The following is a 21,490-nucleotide window of genomic DNA, read 5'->3' on the forward strand; positions in this document are numbered from 1 at the left end:
ATTGATCACCCCCCTGTAAAGCTCCATTCAGATGTCCGCATGATTTTTACGGATCCACTGATAGATGGATCGGATCCGCAAAACGCATACGGACGTCTGAATGGAGCCTTACAGGGGCGTGATCAATGACTGTGGTGATTACCCCATATAGACTCCCTGATCACCCCCCTGTCATTGATTACCCCCCTGTCATTGATCACCCCCCTGTAAAGCTCCATTCAGATGTCTGCATGATTTTTACGGATCCACTGATAGATGGATCGGATCTGCAAAACGCATACGGACATCTGAATGGAGCCTTACAGGGGCGTGATCAATGACTGTGGTGATCACCCCATATAGACTCCCTGATCACCCCCCTGTCATTGATTACCCCCCTGTCATTGATCACCCCCCTGTAAAACTCCATTCAGACGTCCGCATGATTTTTACGGATCCACTGATAGATGGATCGGATCCGCAAAACGCATACGGACGTCTGAATGGAGCCTTACAGGGGCGTGATCAATGACTGTGGTGATCACCCCATATAGACTCCCTGATCACCCCCCTGTCATTGATTACCCCCCTGTAAAGCTCCATTCAGATGTCCGCATGATTTTTACGGATCCACTGATAGATGGATCGGATCCGCAAAACACATACAGGCGTCTCCCTGGAGCCTTCCAGGGGGGGTGATCACCCCATATAGACTCCCTGATCACCCCCCTGTCATTGATCACCCCCCCTGTCATTGATCACCCCCCCTGTCAGGCTGCATTCAGATGTCCGTATGATTTTTACGGATCCACGGATACATGTATCGGATCCGCAAAACACATACGGACATCTGAATGGAGCCTTATAGGGGGGTGATCAATGACAGGGGGGTGATCACCCCATATAGACTCCCTGATCCCCCCCCCTGTCATTGATCACCCCCCTGTCATTGATCACCCCCCTGTCAATGATCACCCCCCTGTAAGGCTCCATTCAGACATTTTTTTGGCCCAAGTTAGCGGAAATTATTATTTTTTTCTTACAAAGTCTCATATTCCACTAACTTGTGTCAAAAAATTAAATCTCACATGAACTCACCATACCCCTCACGGAATACAAATGCGTAAAAATTTTTAGACATTTATATTCCAGACTTCTTCTCACGCTTTAGGGCCCCTAGAATGCCAGGGCAGTATAAATACCCCACATGTGACCCCATTTCGGAAAGAAGACACCCCCAGGTATTCCGTGAGGGGCATATTGAGTCCATGAAAGATTGAAATTTTTGTCCCAAGTTAGCGGAAAGGGAGACTTTGTGAGAAAAAAATAAATAAAATCAATTTCCGCTAACTTGTGCCAAAAAAAAAATAAATTCTATGAACTCGCCATGCCCCTCATTGAATACCTTGGGGTGTCTTCTTCCCAAAATGGGGTCACATGTGGGGTATTTATACTGCCCTGGCATTTTAGGGGCCCTAAAGCGTGAGAAGAAGTCTGGGATCCAAATGTCTAAAAATGCCCTCATAAAAGGAATGTGGGCCCCTTTGCGCATCTAGGCTGCAAAAAAGTGTCACACATCTGGTATTACCGTACTCAGGAGAAGTTGGGCAATGTGTTTTGGGGTGTCATTTTACATATACCCATGCTGGGTGAGATAAATATCTTGGTCAAATGCCAACTTTGTATAAAAAAATGGGAAAAGTTGTCTTTTGCCGAGATATTTCTCTCACCCAGCATGAGTATATGTAAAAAGACACCCCAAAACACATTGCCCAACTCCTCCTGAATACGGCGATACCACATGTGTGACACTTTTTTGCAGCCTAGGTGGGCAAAGGGGCCCACATTCCAAAGAGCACCTTTAGGATTTCACAGGTCATTTACCTACTTACCACACATTAGGGCCCCTGGAAAATGCCAGGGCAGTATAACTACCCCACAAGTGACCCCATTTTGGAAAGAAGACACCCCAAGGTATTCCGTGAGGGGCATGGCGAGTTCCTAGAATTTTATATTTTTTGTCACAAGGTGGCGGGAAAATGATGATTTTTTTTTTTTTTTTTTTTTTCCTTACAAAGTCTCATATTCCACTAACTTGTGACAAAAAATAAAAACTTCCATGAACTCACTATGCCCATCACGAAATACCTTGGGGTGTCTTCTTTTCAAAATGGGGTCACTTGTGGGGTAGTTATACTGCCCTGGCATTTTAGGGGCCGAATGCGTGAGAAGTGGTTTGAAATCAAAATCTGTAAAAAATGGCCGGTGAAATCCGAAAGGTGCTCTTTGGAATGTGGGCCCCTTTGCGCACCTAGGCTGCAAAAAAGTGTCACACATGTGGTATCACTGTACTCAGGAGAAGTTGGGGAATGTGTTTTGGGGTGTCATTTTACATATACCCATGCTGGGTGAGAGAAATATCTTGGCAAAAGACAACTTTTCCCATTTTTTTATACAAAGTTGGCATTTGACCAAGATATTTATCTCACCCAGCATGGGTATATGTAAAATGACACCCCAAAACACATTCCCCAACTTCTCCTGAGTACGGCGATACCACATGTGTGGCACTTTTTTGCAGCCTAGGTGGGCAAAGGGGCCCACATTCCAAAGAGCACCTTTCGGATTTCACCGGTCATTTTTTACACATTTTGATTTCAAACTACTTACCACACATTTGGGCCCCTAGAATGCCAGGGCAGTATAACTACCCCACAAGTGACCCCATTTTGGAAAGAAGACACCCCAAGGTATTCGCTGATGGGCATAGTGAGTTCATAGAAGTTTTTATTTTTTGTCACAAGTTAGTGGAATATGAGACTTTGTAAGAAAAAAAAATCAAAAAAAAAATCATAATTTTCCACTAACTTGTGACAAAAAATAAAAAGTTCTATGAACTCACTATGCCCATCAGCGAATACCTTAGGGTGTCTACTTTCCGAAATGGGGTCATTTGTGGGGTGTTTGTACTGTTTGGGCATTGTAGAACCTCAGGAAACATGACAGGTGCTCAAAAAGTCAGAGCTGCTTCAAAAAGCGGAAATTCACATTTTTGTACCATAGTTTGTAAACGCTATAACTTTTACCCAAACCATTTTTTTTTTTTACCCAAACATTTTTTTTTTATCAAAGACATGTAGAACAATAAATTTAGAGCAAAATTTATATATGGATGTCGTTTTTTTTTGCAAAATTTTACAACTGAAAGTGAAAAATTTCATTTTTTTGCAAAAAAATCTTTAAATTTCGATTAATAACAAAAAAAGTAAAAATGTCAGCAGCAATGAAATACCACCAAATGAAAGCTCTATTAGTGAGAAGAAAAGGAGGTAAAATTCATTTGGGTGGTAAGTTGCATGACAGAGCAATAAACGGTGAAAGTAGGGTAGGTCAGAAGTGTAAAAAGTGGCCTGGTGTTTAAGCTATGGGGGCTGAAGTGGTTAAAGGGGTTATCCCACTTCGCCTTTTTATACTTACCTGCTGCCACCGCGCCGTTCACTTCCTGGATTCTGGCTGGGGGCGGGCTTCATCTTGATTGAAGTCTTCTCCCGGCCGGGCCGCGCGCTGGACTGAACGCGCACGCCGCCGCGCATGCGCCATGGTGACTTATTTCTGCGCGTTCGCAGCTCTGTACTATTCTGGCCGGGAAGAAGTCACCGTCGCGCATGCACGGCAGCATGCGCGTTCAGGACAGCGAGCGGCCCGGCCAGGAGAAAAGAAGGAGTCTTCTGCGCAAGCGCGGCCATCAGGATTCTGGAGAAGAGCGGTGGCCGTAACTAGGGGAGACAGAGTCACAACAATAAGGTAAGTGGGGATGAATTTTATCCTAAACGGTGGGAATTTGTTAATCTAGTATATTTACAAAAATGATCACTGTCAAATCATTAACAGATTTAACAGTGATCATTATGATGGGATAACCCCTTTAAGTGGGGAAAATTGGCTTCTACCTCAGTTTTTTTTGCCTTGCTCTGGATCAACTTGTAGGATAACAGGCCGAACTGGATGGACAAATGTCTTTTTTCGGTCTTATATACTAGGTTATATACTATGTTACTATGTTTTTTTTAACGTATTAAAACACAAGAAAAACTATATAAATGTTGTATTGATATAGAATGAAGAATGAAGGTTACAGGTTTGTCTTACTGCATAAGAAACGCCGTAAAATGAAACCCATAAAACTTTGGCGGAATTGCGTTTTCATCAATTTTCACTCTATTTGGAATTTTTTCAGCCTCCCATTACATTGTGTGCAATATAAAATGGTGGCATTAGAAAGTACAACTTGTCCTACAAAAATTAAGCACTCATACAGCAATGTGCATGGAAAAATAGAAAAGTTTAGACTCCTGGAAGGCAGGAAGTAAAAGGAATGTGAGGAGTATAAGGAGCTATAAAAGCTGCCAAGTTTTTGGCTTTTAAACTTTAGATAAGTGGGCAATACTAAGCATATGTTTCTCTGTTTTTATCTTTTATGGTTTGATCCTCCATATGTTTTATTATTGGTTTATTATATATTATTCAAAATATAGAATTATGTTTAGGATTTTAAGTGTGAACCCTATGTTAGTACTTTAAATAAACTGCTATCCTTTTGTGTCTATACAGGATTTTCTTTTTTTTTTTAGCTGCCTTTTGTTAACTTGTATAGTTAAATGGGTCGTCTCCTCTTAGACACTGGTGACATATCTCATGGTTATGCCACCAATGTCAGATAGGTGTGGGCTCCACCTCTGGGACCTGCACCTATCTCCAGAACGGGACCCCCAAAGTGAGTGGAGAGGAGCCGCTTATTCGTGGCTGCCCTCTATTCATTGTTATGGTACTGCCAAGAATAGCCAAGCGCTGGCTTGGCTATCTGCAGCAGTCCTATAGAAGTTAATTGAGCGATGGCCGTGCCTGCACAGTGCCCTCTCCATAATTTCTATGGGACTTCCAAAAATAGCCAAGTACTCTTAGGCCTCATGCACGCGGCCGTTGTGCGGCCATTCCGCACAATTGCAATTTGCGATCCCCAATGCACGGGAATTATCGGTGCGGCGGCCAGGATGGATCGGGACCCATTGAACTTGAATGGGTCCGTGATCCATCCGCACAGTAAAAAAATAGAACATGTTCTATTTTTTTGCGGTGCAGAGGCACAGACAGAAACACCACGGAAGCACTCTGTAATGCTTCCGTGGGGTTCCGATCCTTGCTTCCGTTCCACACCGCATCTCCCGGATTGCGGACCCATTTAAGTGAATGGGTCCGCATTCGTGATGCGGGGGGCACATGGCCAGTGCCCATGTATTCAGGTCCGCTGTATGCAGGCCGCAATACGGCAACGGTTGTGTGCATGAAGCCTTACTCTGCTATTTTCCAAACTCCTGTAGAAATTAATGGAGAGCACACCATGCATGCACGGTGTGATCTACTTCACTTTCGGGGGCCAGTTCTGGAGGTAGGTGCAGGTCTTGGAGGTGGGACCCAAAGCTATCAGATATTTTTATTAAAGATTTATTAAAAAGATAAAAACATACATAAAGAAAAATAACCTACAGATATAAATCCCAATCCCATAAGAACAACTCCCCCTCCGTGGAAAGAAAAGCACAGGTAAATCCTTAGGGTTGGATTTATCAAGACAGTCACTTTCTACACTGGTCCTGATAAGTCCACTGTTTGAGGATGCAACAAATTTATGACAAGGCCTCATCATAAAATAGGCGCATCCTCCAGCAATCCTTGCGCCTAAACAGGAATCTACGAGAGCTGCTGTAGATTTCTGGCTTCATTTGTACCAGAAAACTAGCGTAAATGAAGATAAACTTGCCTCTGCTGTTGACCATGACCCTTGCCGCACCCCCTTTTGGAAAAGTGGCGAGGGTGGCAGAAAAAGCGATACTCTCGACTTTTTTCAAGAAGTTGCATTTAAAAAGTCACACACACCTTGCAACATTTTAAAGCCACTTTTGGAGCAAAGGAGATGATAAATCTCCCACTTTTGTTTTTCAGCTGAAATTCAAGTAACAATGTGTGGCATACTAGAGATACCCCAATTTCATAATATGCCAATACCCTTATGCGAGACAGGTTTATTCACTGCAATCAACCACCCTTTTCCTTCCTGTTTTAGTTAGAGACCAATAGCACCCCATCCATGTCTACACTCTTCAAAGAGCAGCCTACCTGATATTAAGATTGTAAGCAAGAACTAAGCAGCTGTTGAGAAGGAAGTGCTGCTGCCCTCAACCATGCACTCCATAAGACCTCAAATTTGGAAGGGCATGGATCCACCAGCCAGTAATTAGTTTACCAGCCTGGAACAGCATTCTTTGTACAAACCGGATTCCAAAAAAGTTGGGACACTATACAAATCGTGAATAAAAACTGAATGCAATGATGTGGAGGTGCCAACTTCTAATATTTTATTCAGAATAGAACATAAATCATGGAACAAAAGTTTAAACTGAGAAAATGTACCATTTTAAGGGAAAAATATGTTGAATCAGAATTTCATGGTGTCAACAAATCCCCAAAAAGTTGGGACAAGGCCATTTTCACCACTGTGTGGCATCTCCTCTTCTTCTTACAACACTCAACAGACGTCTGGGGACCGAGGAGACCAGTTTCTCAAGTTTAGAAATAGGAATGCTCTCCCATTCTTGTCTAATACAGGCCTCTAACTGTTCAATCGTCTTGGGCCTTCTTTGTTGCACCTTCCTGTTTATGATGCGCCAAATGTTCTCTATAGGTGAAAGATCTGGACTGCAGATCTGGCATTATCTTGTTGAAAAATGCAGGGTCTTCCCTGAAAGAGATGACGTCTGGATGGAAGCATATGTTGTTCTAGAACCTGAATATATTTTTCTGCATTGATGGTGCCTTTCCAGACATGCAAGCTGCCCATGCCACACGCACTCATGCAACCCCATACCATCAGAGATGCAGGCTTCTTGGGTTGTCCTTGTCCTCTTTGGTCCAGATGACATGGCGTCCCAGATTTCCAAAAAGAACTTTGAATCGTGACTCGTCTGACCACAGAACAGTCTTCCATTTTGCCACACTCCATTTTAAATGATCCCTGGCCCAGTGAAAACGCCTGAGCTTTTGGATCTTGCTTAGAAATGGCTTCTTCTTTGCACTGTAGAGTTTCAGCTGGCAACGGTGGATGGCACGGTGGATTGTGTTCACTGACAATGGTTTCTGGAAGTATTCCTGAGCCCATTCTGTGATTTCCTTTACAGTAGCATTCCTGTTTGTGGTGCAGTGTCGTTTAAGGGGCCGGAGATCACGGGCATCCAGTATGGTTTTACGGCCTTGACCCTTACGCACAGAGATTGTTCCAGATTCTCTGAATCTTCGGATGATGTTATGCACAGTTGATGATGATAGATGCAAAGTCTTTGCAATTTTTCGCTGGGTAACACCTTTCTGATATTGCTCCACTATCTTTCTGCGCAACATTGTGGGAATTGGTGATCCTCTACCCATCTTGGCTTCTGAGAGACACTGCCATTCTGAGAAGCTCTTTTTATACCCAATCATGTTGCCAATTGACCTAATTAGTGTTAATTGGTCTTCCAGATCTTCGTTATGCTCAAATTTACTTTTTCCAGCCTCTTATTGCTACTTGTCCCAACTTTTTTGGGATTTGTTGACACCGTGAAAATTGGAATCAACGTATTTTTCCTTTAAAATGATTCATTTACTCGGATTAAACGTTTGATCTGTCATCTATGTTCTATTACAAATAAAATATTGACATTTGCCATCTCCACATCATTGCATTCAGTTTTTATTCACAATTTGTTTAGTGTCCCAACTTTTTTGGAATCCGGTTTGTATATTTAGATTGGTCACACACCACTTCTGCTGAGTATTCCACAGAATGCACACTCTTGGGTGTAAAGCAGGGGTGGGGAACCTTCGTGGGCCATATGTGGGTATCATCTTATGTGGCCCCTGTCCTTTCCAGAACACAATGAAAATGCTAATGACCGCTTCCATTCCTCATCTTTCCTGGTCTTCTTCCTGCCCCACTCTATGTCCTGATACGTAAAGTGTCAGGACGTAGTGAATGTAGACGTGCACTAGCACTATGACCTGACGCTGTGCGCTGTCAGGTCACAGTACAGTGCAGCGGGAAGAAGACCAGGGAAGGTAAGTGAAACTGCCGAGTGGCAGCGCCCTCTGGAGCTGGAGAGGTAAGTTTATTTAGTTTTTAAACATCTGATCTGACGTCTGATTGGATGCTGGAGGTCTGATAGGGGCTGATCTGAGGCTAATGATGGGTGGGGAGGGTCTGATAGGGGCCTGATCTGAGGCTGGGGAGTGTCTGATGGGGGCTTGATCTAAGGCTGAGTAGGGTAGGATGGGAGTCTGATCTGAGGCTGGAGAGTCTGATGGGAGTCTGATCTGAGGCTGGGGGTCTGATGGGGTTCTGATCTGACTCTAGGGAGGTCTGATGGGAGTCTGATCTGAGGCTGGGGTGTCTGATCTGATGCTGGGGGGCCTGATCTGAGGCTAAGAAGGATCCTATGGGGGTCTGATATGAGGGTGGGGGTTTGATGGGAGTCTGATCTGAGGCTGGAAGGTCTCATGAGTGATCAGATGCTGGCGGTTTGATGGGTGTCTGATCTGAGGCTGGGGGATCTAATGGGGGCTGATCTGAGTTTAAGGAGGGTCTTATGGGGGCATGATCGGAGGCTGGGAGGTCTGATGGGAGTTTGATCTGAGGCTGGGGGGTCTGATGGGTGTCTGATCTGATGCTAGTGGGTCTTATGGGGGTCTGATCTGAGGCTGGGGGTCTGATGGGGAGTCTGATCTGAGGCTGGGGGGGTCTGATGGGAGTCTGATCTGAGGCTGGGGGTCTGATCTGGTGTTTGGGGTTTGATGGGTGTCTGATGGGAGGTTAAGGAGGGTCTTATGGAGGGGAGGTTGGGAGGTCTGATGGGAGTTTGATCTGAGGCTGATGTAGGCTGGGAGGTCTGATTGGAGGCTGATCTGAGGCTAAGGAGGGTCTTATGGGGCTCTGAGGCTGGGAGGTCTGATGGGAGTCTGATCTGAGGCTTGGGGGTCTGATGGAAGTTTTGTCTGAGGCTGATCTGAGGCTTCGGGTTCTTATGTGAGGCTGGGGGGGTCTGATGGGAGTCTAATCTGAGGCTGGGGGGTCTGATGGGTGTCTGATCTGATGCTGGGGGGTCTGATGGGTGTCTGATCTGAGGCTGGGGGGGTTTGCGTGGGGGCTGATCTGAGGCTAAGGAGGGTCTTATGAGGGGTCTGATCTGAGGCTGGGGGTCTGATGGGGAGTTTGATCTGAGGCTGGGGGGGTCTGATGGGAGTCTGATCTGAGGCTGAGGGGTCTGATCTGAGGCTGGGTGCCTGATCTGATGCTGAGGGGTCTGATGGGTGTCTGATCTGAGGCTAAGGAGGATCTTATGGGGGTCTGGTCTGAGGCTGGGAGGTCTGATGGGAGTTTTGTCTGAGGCTGATGTAGGCTGGGAGGTCTGATAGGAGGCTTGGGAGTCTGAGGAAGGGGGTCTGATCTGAGGCTGGGGTTCGTCTTATGGGGGTCTGATCTGAGGCTGGGTGTCACGGACGTACCGAGACATACGGACGTCCCCGCGACATTGAGTGACAGAAGATCTTTGAGACTGGCAACACATGATTTGATTTGACATGTTTACCTTGTGGATCAATAGGCGTCTGTGTTGTTTCTGGTACTGGCCTACCCTTTACTTCCAGGTGTTGCTATTGTGATCATTTAACTTTCCCTGTTTATAGTTGTTTCTCCCACAATTCTGTGTGGTTTATAGCTTCAGTTGGACCTGTGTATAGCTGGTGTTTGGATCTCGGCTGAGTTCCTGGTGCTGCCATAGCTTCTTGTAAATTAAGTGTTACCTTTCCGTTTTGTATTTTATTTTGACTTTTCTGTGTGTTGCATTTGCTTGTTGTTTTGTATTAGGCCTCTTGGAGACTCCTGTTCATCCTTCCTTTTGGAGGAACAGGTTGTCTCATTCCTGTCATTAGTACCAGGGTCCTTTAGGGTTAGAAAGGACTTAGGTATTCCTGTGTATGAACTACCTTTGGTGTCTGTTCATACTGGTAGTCAGTCAGGGCTTTGGTTAGGGTTCTCACTAGGAGGTGTCCATCTTCTTTCCTTTCCCCTTTCCCTCCTATGTTCGGTGTGGGGTTTCCCTCCCACATTAGAGCGTGACACTGGGAGGTCTGATGGGAGTGTGATCTGAGGCTGATGTAGGCTGGGAGATCTGATAGGAGGCTAATGGAGGTGGGGGTGCAGCTCTGAGGCTGAGAAAGGTACAAAGGCAGGGACAGTTGCGAAGGAAGAGGCAGGGAGAGTGAGAACTGAGTGAGCCCCTTTCTGTACCCCCCTGGGTTTAGCTTGGCTGCCAAAAATGCCAAATAAAGAACTAAACACATAACATTCTGAACTTAAAAATTAGACTGCTATGTGTGGTCAAAATGGCGCCTGTACTATATGTAATATATAGCGCATGCACTATTTTGTGCTGCAAAAATACAGCGCTCTAGATTTTTTAATTGAACCGCAGTTTATTTAACTTAAGTCAATTATATGTTAGACCAAATATAGCAAAAAATTTTAAGTTGAGAATTTTGGATGGCCCACAAACGATGTTACAAATATCCAAATGCCCCTCGGCAGTAAAAAGGTACCCCACCCCTCGTCTAAAGGAATAGATGTTTGAAATGCTTGTTTTATAACACCAAGTACCTCCTTCCAGTACTATTGCAACTTAACGGTACTGCATTCCCACATCATGTGCAATATGGAAGCAGCCTCACCATGACATTGCAGAGGAATACAGGAGTTTTTGATGGCATATCCTAGTGATATGCCATCAAAGTCTGAGGTGACACAACCCGTTTAAAGCTTTCATTAATATTCTACTCAATAAAGATTGTTTATCTATAATTATTATTTATTTTTATTTTTTGTAGGTCAGTTTTTCACAGTATACAAATATTGTCATCTTTGGAGTACCAGAGATGGTAAGTAATCTTTTTTTTTTTAAAGGGTTCTTAGAGCTGTTTAGAAAATCTAGTCTGTCTTCTATCCTGTAGAAGAAGAATGACTAGATATGTGCCCTTCTCTTCCTGTTCAGCCGCATTTACTACCAGGAAGAGAAGGGCACACATCTGGTCGGGACCAAGCGGAAGATCCTGCAACATGTGTGAGTGCAGCAATGATAGCAGCACAATGGAGGAGTAAGTACTAAGGCTAGATTCACACTAGCGTTATGAGATCCAGCAGGCTGTTCTCTCTGGATCCAGCATTCCAGAGGACACTGCATTCCTGTCTGGCCCTATTAACCTATAATAGGGACTGGCGGAGATCTCGCCGCAACCCAGCAAACATGCTGAGAATCAGCCGGACGAAAACTGTTTCACTGAACGGCATGCCCAATCTCACTATTGCAAGAGTGAAACTAGCCTTAGTTTACCTTGCAGATTTGGGCTTGAAGACTTCATGCTCCACCTTAAAGGAATTAATTTTGTATCCTTCAGGCCACTGATGTTGGGAAAATGGATAAGGGAACTCATCTAACACAATCTCCTGGGCTCATTCCTCCACTGCCGCCAGTCGGCTTTCAGTTCATGGAGCTTTGATTAATGTCCCCCTATGCTCATTTTTCCTTCTTTTTTTCAACTTTTTGATTCTTTGCTTATTTTTCCTTTCTTCGCTGTCTTTTCTTCTTTATCCATGTTTCACTCTGGCTCCTCCCCTTCTTCTAGTTTCATCCCATGCTCCTTCCCCCCAGTTCCTGGCCAATCTGTTCCCACCACATAGGTTGACAGCTTCTTGTGAGAATGACAGAGAGAGGAGGGATCAGCTGTTCAGTGTCCTTGGCTTCCTGTTCCATTTCTGCTGACTGTCATTACTCAAGCAGGGGTGGGTCCTTCTTCCCTGCTGTTGGAGGAGTGTCTCGGCTGATTACCATAAATACAAAAGAACCAATACTCACCCCAACTTTTCCAGCACCGCCATCAGTGTCTTTGCTCGTCTTTGTTTAATTATCTGCAGCAATGGTATAACTGTTTACTCATGTGACTGCGCCAGACATGTTTCATGCTTTAGGGTTCTGCGAGATGGCAATTTTGGCAGCAACAGCTGCCAATGTAGCATGGCTGCCATAGGAATTAATGGGGTTACAGCACGACTCGGCCACGACCATGGCACGCGAATCACAAAAAATCCAACACTGCTTGATTTTCTTTCTAATTCACGTATTACAGTCACAGCAAATGTGAGAGCCGCTTTGCGACCCCATTCATTTCTGTTGCAGCCCTAGCGAGACATGGGCAGGACACGTGTTACGCCCAAAATCACTGTGTAGCCGTACCCTTACACTGCTGATGCTAGTGATTGACTGCAGTATTCACGTGGGGAGATGGGAACACTAGAATGACAGTAGATTTAACAGATGAGTATTGGTTTATGCCAAGTCCTCCCACTGGCCAAGTTTTTTTGATCTTGAAAAACCTTTTTTAACTGTCAATGCCAAATAGCAGTCAAATGGATCAAAATAATAGATTATATTCTTTACACTATGGCTCAAAATTATTTTTGAAAAACTGCATTAAGGCTGCAAGCTGTGACCCAACCAGAATCCATACCTATACATATAACCAGAGTTTCAATCTACCTTGCAATCCATTTGTCTAGCTCCTGTGTGAGCCTGTAACACACTGAGGGTATCATGGCGCCTGATCTTCCCTCACAAAACTTCAAAGACTACAATCCCTAGCTTTCCTGCTGTGAGTGTTGATGATTATTGATTGGACTGTATATCAGGCAGCCAGTCACTCCCCCTCTACTCAGTAATCACCACCACACTAACCTTTGTTTCACAAGACATTTAGCTAGAGAATTGATAGCAACACACTGAGCATGCTCAACCTAACAAAGGCTCAGAACTACAGGTCGATGCCATGGTAATTTATGAGGAAACACAGTGGCTAGCAGAGGAAGAAAACTACTTTTATAACTGAACGGTAAATATGTGAAATTTACATTATATTAGGTAATTATTGATGATGACTTAGTCTAAAACATAAGTTATATTTGTGGTAACCGGAATACCCCTTTAAGGAAGTAAGCAATTTGATTAAGAACTGGTGTGTTCATGGGAAACTTTACGAGTATTTCTCACCAAAAACATTTCTTTCCAGGGCCTGCAGTATTCCAGTCTGCCAGGGTCTCCCTAATTTAAACAAAATTCTCAGTTCTAACTAGATGAAATATATATTAAAGGGGTTCTGCACTTTATTTTAACAGATGATCTATTCTCTGGATAGATCATCAGCTTCTGATCGACCGGGGTCCGACACCCGGGACCACCGCCGATCAGCTGTTTGAGAAGGCAGCGGTGCTCCATAGCGCCGCAGCCTTCTCACTGTTTACCGCCAGCCCACTGACGTCACGACTAGTATCAACTAGCGTGGGCGTGGCTAAGCTCCATTCAAGTCAACAGAGCTTAGCCCCGCCCACGCTAGTTGATACTAGTCGTGACGTCAGTGGGCCGGCGGTAAACAGTGATAAGGTTGCGGCGCTGCTGTAGCGCCGCTGCTTTCTCAAACAGCTGATCGGTGGGGGTCCCGGGTGTCGGACCCCGGCCGATCAGAAGCTGATGATCTATCCAGAGGATAGATCATCAGTTAAAACAAAGTGCAGAACCCCATCAGTTAAAACAAAGTGCAGAACCCTACTTCTGCCGTGCTGTGTAATGAACCAGCCGCCAGGAGCTATGCCTGTATGAGTGGTAAGCGCATGCTACTGGCAATACAGGGAGGCAGAGGAAGCTGTTATAAAATATATCGGGACAGTAATAACTGTCCCTAGTCTTTACCCTGTGCAGGGATCTGAACTCTGCTGCTAGAGAACCGCTAGGCCACCACCTCTTGGACTAGTCTCTGTTCAAGTCAAAGGACATCGGTGTGGAGGACCGAGGGATCAGGCAAAACTGTAGTCGGGAACTAGCCGAAGTCAGGATAGGCAGAGTCTGTGTGATCCATTAAACAGTCTGTGGTCAGGACAGGCAGCTAAGGGTCAGAACATAGATCAAATGGAGGTCAGGTCAGGCATCGATGGGTCAAATCTAGGAATCAGGTAGAAATCAGTACACTGGTCGGACCCATTAAAGTCAGTCGGTCCACAAATAAACGGATGCCACACAGACATCATCCGCAGACCGCAAAATACATAGTCGTAGAGTTCTAAGAAAAGATGCTCTAGAGTTGTCTTTTTCATGGGGAATGCAGGTGTTTATAAAACAGATGTGTCAGTAGAACTGACAGCCTCATTAACCTTGTATTTACCAAGTTCCCCCTATTTCCTCTTAAACTCTTTTTGTGTGCTATGATTTCAAATTTTCATTAATAAATAATATTTTAAAACTTGACATTTTTAAGTACCCAGTATTTTTTATTTTATAATAAGTAAACATACAGTTATTTGTTTGCACAACTCCATAGCTGTAACGGTCACGTCCACACACACACACAGGGGGAAGGATAGTGACCACTGCGCTCCACCCTCACGAGTCCTGATGACAGGGGACAACTGGACGACAGTCCCTTACTTAGGATACGTGCAGGGAAGACAGACAAGACAAAATATGGAACGTGAACGGACCGGGTCAGAACCAAGAGAGCTACGCAGTACAAAGGATTAAGCAAAGAATGGTCAGGAGAAGCCAGGGTCAAATACCAGGAGAGTAGAGAAGTACCAGAGGAGTCCACAAAGAGTAGTCAGGTGGGAGCCGAGGTCCCAATACCAGGAGGGCCGCGCAGTACAGGAGGAGCAGGCAAAGGATCGTCAGGGAACAGGATCAGGTGAGTATTCAGTAGTCCAACAAATAGCCAGGAATCTAGAATAAACAGGCAACCTGTGGCCTGCAGGCTGCCTGTATTTATAGTGGGGTCTGAGGGTCATGTGACGTGGCCAGCATCACATGACCGACAGACAGACAAGTCGAGCACCGAGTGATCAGCTCGGCGCTCAAGGCAGACCTAGGAGCAGGGAGCCTCCCAGCTAGCAAAGCCGCCCTGGGAACGAGTCCAAACACAGACCCTCGCTCCCGAAGCTAAGCAGCAGGTCTGCGGCTGATGGGAGACCGAGTGCGCCTTTGCGCCCCGTGACAATAGCAATCTAAAGTATTTGGATTTTTTTTTTAAATACAGTTGTAAAGACTCCTTACAATTGTTCAAACCCCACTTCCTACAGACATAATTGACATAAATGCTTTTTATATTCAGATCAGTACAGCTGGACATGGACCTATTTCCATTGGTGGCAACAAAAGACAACATTTTTACAAATATTTATGCAGGTGACCCAAAGAATGGTGATCTATACCAAGTAAACTGAACTCTGCTGCCTTAATAAGTATTTTGGGAAAACACTTCAAATTATTTAAACTGCTGATAATAAAAAAAAAGTGATTTGGTGTTTTTTTTTTTATGCATTTGGCTAATTCTTTTAATTTAATTTGAAGAAAAATTGTAATCCTGATTTGTTGTTCTGTGCCTTTAGATGCCAAAGCTGGAAGAAAAACTTAAAATGGAGTTATCTCTCACTGCAAGAGTTATTGCTTGCCGTTTTCCTTTTCCACGTTGGATCCCAGACCATATTTCAGGACAAGGAATAGACACAGTGTGGGTTTATGACATGAAGAAATTGAACGAAAGCAGTATTACCGGATTGCTGGGTGAATTCAAAAACTGAAGAGGACCTGAACAGTTAAACACACCATCAATTTAACAAAATTAATAGGAATGTGTCATCAGAAAATGACCCATTGGTTAAAACAAGTTTTTATGTTAAACATATTTTTAAAGAATTTTGGTTATTTTTCATTTTTCCATGTTGCAATCTATATTTTAAAATACTCCTAAAATCCTGCAGATTTCGCACTGGCCACTAAGCCCAATAATAGATGCCACTTTTCAGTAGTCATATCCTTATCACAGGCAAGATTACAATGACAGATATCACCTATCTATTGATAACACAGCATCCACCATTCACAATAGGTGATGCCCACAGCTTATCCAGTTTATCGTCTCTTTCCTTGTACAATGACCTCTGCACAGGTCACAGTATGCCTAGTAAACTCTACCATAGCAGTCAATGATCCTCGTCAGAACACTGTGTCTATGGCCCGGTATGGCTGCTTTAAATCATATCTCTAAATGCTGTTAACATCAGCTCAGGCAACATTGCTGGTCCCCATAGTCATGTTCAGGAAACAGAATAAAAAAATGTACAATCAAAAATTACAAACAGATTAGAAACAACGGATATATGTCACTATCTGACTTTAACTGGCAGAAAACAATTATAGGTGACATTTTTTGGGGGATAAAAGGGGATGCCTTGGAGGAGGGTCCCTTCAGTATTCTGACAATGCTTGAGGATAACCTTTTATATTTAAAGGGAACCTGTCACAATGAAAATGTAATGTAGGCTACAGGAACCATGTTATAGAGCAGGAGGTACTGAGCAGATTGGCATATAGTTTTATGGGAAAAGATTCAGTATAACATGCAAGTTATTCATTTAAATTCCTGCTCATTGTGAGTTTGGAAGTCAAGGAGGTGGTCCTATCGGTGATTGACTGCTATCTCTGTATACACAGTCAAAGGGTTGGCTGTCAATCACTGATAGGACCACCTCATTGTCTCCAAAGAATGAGCAGGAATTTAAATGAATGAAATACAGGTTATTAAAATGATATATCAATCTGCTCAGCATCACCTGCTCTATAACAAACTGCCTACAGCACACAATAAAACACACACATATAGTATGAATTCATAATTTATTAATGCAGTTTAATACAATAATAGACATGATTCAAAATTAGCAGCAATACCTGAGATGTCATGACAAAGGCATCCATCCCCAGGTTAAAGTTCACCCGGTCACATATGAACAGTAACACATACGGGTAAAAATCATAATACAGTGACTCCAATGATCAATAATAACCAGCACTCACATATATAACCCTAGTCCTGCCCATGGCACTGCAAAATGTATTAGAGAGGCAACCTAAAGTATAAAAGGTGAAATCAATGCAGTATCTCCCAATTGGGTATGAGGTCGCTACTACATATACAATGCAATGTCATGAAAGTAACACTAATCAACAATAGAATAAGCAGGAAAAATCACATACAGACCGAGGACCTGGAGGGGAACACCAACCCCGACGTGCGTTTCGCTGACGCTTCTTCTTGGGGGGGGGGGTGGCCAGGTATCCTTTCCACTTTTTATTTATACCCCTATTTATACCCCATCCGAACAGTCTAAAGTCTTAGCTTACAATTAATTCATTAATTGATCAATCGTGGTTATCCCAGGTGGATGCTGTTTTTATTGGAGGTGCACTTGTAAATGAAACCGCAGCACTCTCCAGTCTTGATTCTTTCAAAGGTTTATTCACCAACACTTAGGGTTCACACCTGAGTGTATTCGATAAGCGCTGTTTACAGGCGTTTTTATCGGGGGTTTTTGAGGCGTATTTTGGGGCGTTTTTGTATTTTGGAAACGCCGTTCTTGCTATTAACCACAGAGGCGTACAATGAAAAACAGAGGTGTTACGCGTGACAATACGCCCCAAAGAAGCTCCTGTACTTCTTGGGGCGTAGGGCGTTTTACAGCGCGTTCGTACGCGCTGTAAAACGCTCAGGTGAGAGCCATGCCTGTTGAGCGTTTTACAGCTCGTAGGAACGCTGTGTAAAACGCTCAGGTGTGAACCTAGCCTTAAGCGACGTTTCGACCTGTCTGGTCTTTATCAAGCAACTAACAATGTGAACAGAGCTGAATACATATACCCTTCCAAGAAGGTCACATGACCCAATCAATTATGGTAATAAACACTTGCATATTCAAAATAGTGCACCACCCCTTTCAGTGTTCCCCCTGTTATGGGGATTATACAACTTCTAGTGTCAATCATCTTATTATATAATACATTTAAGAACATACTTACTGCGGTACATAATGTAGACCTGGGGAGGACATCACTCAGGAGACCACACACTATTAGCTTATCTCACTAGGTTCCACGCTCCGTTCGGCGTTCCTCTGCATCTAAAGCGCTTGCGCGCCACCATCTAGGATGACAACTTTGGGCGCCCGCGGAGGACACCCCCCCCCAGAAGCGTACCATGGAAACCAGACGCCTCACATCCATGCCTCTCCATGCGTACTCTGCGCCTGCGCGCCCGACACACGTAGCTGCAGGATCTGACGTCAGGCCCCTCGCTACTGCGCGGTGTGTCCCCGCCCTGCGCCATGGTAACCCTGTAAACAACCCTCTTTAGAGTGTGCCGCCATGGCACTTCTCTCAATATATCATGCACAATCAGAGCTGCACATTCTATTAAGTTCCATATGGAGTCCTCACTCCGCCGCATTTTTTCAAGGTCTGCTCATATCCATCACCACACCAGCAGGAGCAAACATGTCTGTAATCAATAGGATTCATAAGGGTCGATTAAATAAGCTAGGTAGACTAGGTGTCCGCTACTCGTCCATGATTTAAAGGGACACTGACAGGCCCAATAAGCATAATTAGCTGTATACATGCATGCACAGGTCTTCTAATGTGTATTAAAAACATATAAGTATAACCCCTGTCTACCTTATGAATACTGCAAACTGATGTTTTATAATCTGATGTGATCGCTCGTCTTTCTGCCCAAGGGGCGGCGTTTCAGCTTCACTTCTGCCCAGCCAGCCACAACCGCCGCTTTGAAGCGCCGCCCAGCTCATCAATATTCACTTTGCTGGGCGGCTTCTGCTGTCCCCGATGTCTTTGAGCGCTCGCCCAATAGAAAGCTATGGGCATCGGACTCACTTTCAGATTCTGCGCATGCGCCCGGCACACTCACTCGCCGGGATCACATCGCGCCTGCGTCCCCTCTGCTTCTTTGATGCCGCTTCAGCCTCTCAGTTCTGCGCCTGCGCCGGGCAATCTTCTGGGCAGCGCTTCAGAGCGCTGCTCTCAAAGACATCGGGGACAGCAAAAGCCGCCCAGTGAAGTGAATATTGATGAGCTAGGCGGCTTTTCAAAACGGCGGTTGGGGCTGGCTGGGCAGAAGTGAAGCTGAAACACCGCCCCTTGGGCAGAAAGACGAGCGATCACATCAGGTTATAAAACATCAGTTTGTAGTATTCATAAGGTGGACAGGGGTTAGACTTATATGTTTTTAATACACAGAAGACCTGTGCATGCATATATATATAGCTAATTATGCTTATTGGGCCTGTCAGTGTCCCTTTAAGGATAGAGTGCCTAGTCATATTTGACTGAGATTAGCCTCATGGTTAGTTATTAAGGGCTCATATACTCTTTCTACTGGGGAGGGAGTGCATCCCCAACCTCGATCATGAGGGGTCATCAACCGCCGCTGATCAAGAGTGAGTCATCACCCTCCCTCGCAGATCCACTATGGTGATCCCTCGGGTGGCACGTCTCCCTCCATCATGGGGTCGATGCGCACATCCTGGGGTACCCAACAAACAATTCAAGGAGGGCGTATCCTCCTTTTAAGAGGAACGCCCCTCCTCTAATCCAATCACTACATTCCTGTCCTGTCGGGTGGTAAGGTCCCCGGGCTACCCTCCTTAAACCCAACCCAGCCAGGTCATCCCATTCAAATCAACCCCTATTTAGAATATAAACCATATGGGTGCTCAGTTTATAACTGTGCAACTCAAATTCCCAATCGTGGAACAAGCAATGGAAACCATATGGAAAGATCTAATGAAACATAGCCAGATCATATATTTGCTCCCCCTATAGGGCGAATGAACTAACAGACCCAGGAAATTAAACTAAATGCTAAAGGTAGCTACCATATTACTTTCTTGTGTCAGGTCTCTCCTCAGTATATGTCCCCAGGTCCCATCAGTAACGCAGATTTCTGTAAAAAAGAGATAAAAAATATAAATATATTAATCTCAGCCTTATAGGTTGGGTACAAACTTAATTAAAATACATCCAATTCATGGGTAAGATACTGTATTCATTAACAAATGAGGTGAGGACTAGAAACCGTACAGTTTAGTAGAGTGGACCTATCTTAAACTGCCTGTTGAGGCCTTTGGGTTCGAGTGTCTGTAATTCGTAGATCCACCTCAACTCCAACCTTTTTAACAATTTTTCTCTGTCACCCCCTCTCCTTTGGGGAGGGACTCCATCTATCACTCGGAACCGGAGTTGTGAGATGTTATGCTTAAGTTTTAGGAAATGGTCCGGGACCGGTAACTCTGTCCTAGAAGTATCAGTCTCTTTTACACCTGAGAGTAATTTCCGTATGTGATAGCGGTGCTGATTCAATCTATTTCTAAATTCTTGGGTCGTTTCTCCCACATAGAAGAGACCACATGGACATTGAAGCACATAAATCACATATTCTGATCTACACGTGTAATAGTCCCTGATTTGATATTTCTTCCCTTTCCGGGGATGTGTAAAGGAACTCCCCTTTAAAATTCCATTACAATTACAACATCCCAGGCAGGGAAAGAAGCCCTTTCTCTGAATCTTAGGCAGACTAAGCTGTTTAGTATCTGCATGTATTAACCTGTCACCTACATTTCGTGGCCTTCTGTATGACATAAGGGGAGTAGTATGAAATGCCTCAATGTCAGGAAATGACTCTGCAAGTATGTGCCAATTGTTCTTAAGGATATGTGCTATTTGCTTGCTACATGCTGTGTAGGTTGACACAAATGGTACCCTCTGGTTCTCCTCGCGTTGTTTTTTACTCTTTAATAGTTCTTCTCTTTTTAACTCATTAACCCTCCGTCTATGTCTCTGTACCATAGCTCTTGGGTAACCCCGATCATAGAACCTGTTACACATCTCACTTAATCTAATGTCAAGTTTATCCATGTCCGTTACTATCCGTTTCACCGTAAGTAACTGACTATAGGGTAGTGATTCTTTCATGAATTCAGGGTGGTCACTTTCAAATAGTAACATGTTGTTCCTGTCCGTGGGTTTTACAAACAAATCTGTCTGCATTTTACCCTCTACACAATGCACTGTCGTATCCAAGAACTGCAAACTAGTCTGAGAATACACTGCCGTGAACTGTAGTTCTACATGGATTGTATTAATGTATCTCTGGAACTCAAGTAGACCTTCAAGAGTTCCAGTCCAGACAAAAAATATGTTGTCTATATACCTCATCCAGCCTTTCACCGAAGTAAAGTGGCTGGATGGGTATATAAAGCACTCCTTAAATCTACTCATGTAGATATTTGCATACGTGGGGGCCACATTGGACCCCATTGCGGTCCCACGCTGCTGTATATAATAAGTATCCTCAAAGAGAAAATAGTTGCAGGTAAGGACAATCTCCAATAAGGAAAGAACAAATCTCACAATCTCTGGTTTAATCTCATCCCTAGAGAGGTTCCATTCAACTGAATCCAATCCCTTGGTGTGGTCAATACTCGTAT

At 44.3% G+C, this 21,490-nt stretch overlaps 1 protein-coding gene across 3 annotated transcripts in view; it reads left to right on the forward strand.

Annotated features, from left to right (window-relative positions):
• The window catches only part of ATPSCKMT (ATP synthase c subunit lysine N-methyltransferase), a 276,520-nt gene extending 259,929 nt beyond the window's left edge, over positions 1–16,591 (forward strand). For 2 of the 3 annotated variants that reach the window (XM_040431691.1, XM_040431693.1), the window contains 2 exons: positions 10,948–10,998; positions 15,542–16,591. In XM_040431691.1, the coding sequence (XP_040287625.1) occupies positions 10,948–10,998; positions 15,542–15,733 (243 nt within the window). In that variant the 3' untranslated portion in view covers positions 15,734–16,591. The remainder of the gene's footprint in view (positions 1–10,947; positions 10,999–15,541) is intronic. The other variant, XM_040431692.1, reaches the window with a different exon arrangement.
• Positions 16,592–21,490: the final 4,899 nt, after the last annotated feature.

This window comes from Bufo bufo, chromosome 5, assembly GCF_905171765.1.
Source record: "Bufo bufo chromosome 5, aBufBuf1.1, whole genome shotgun sequence".
Taxonomy (NCBI): Eukaryota; Metazoa; Chordata; class Amphibia; order Anura; family Bufonidae; genus Bufo; species Bufo bufo.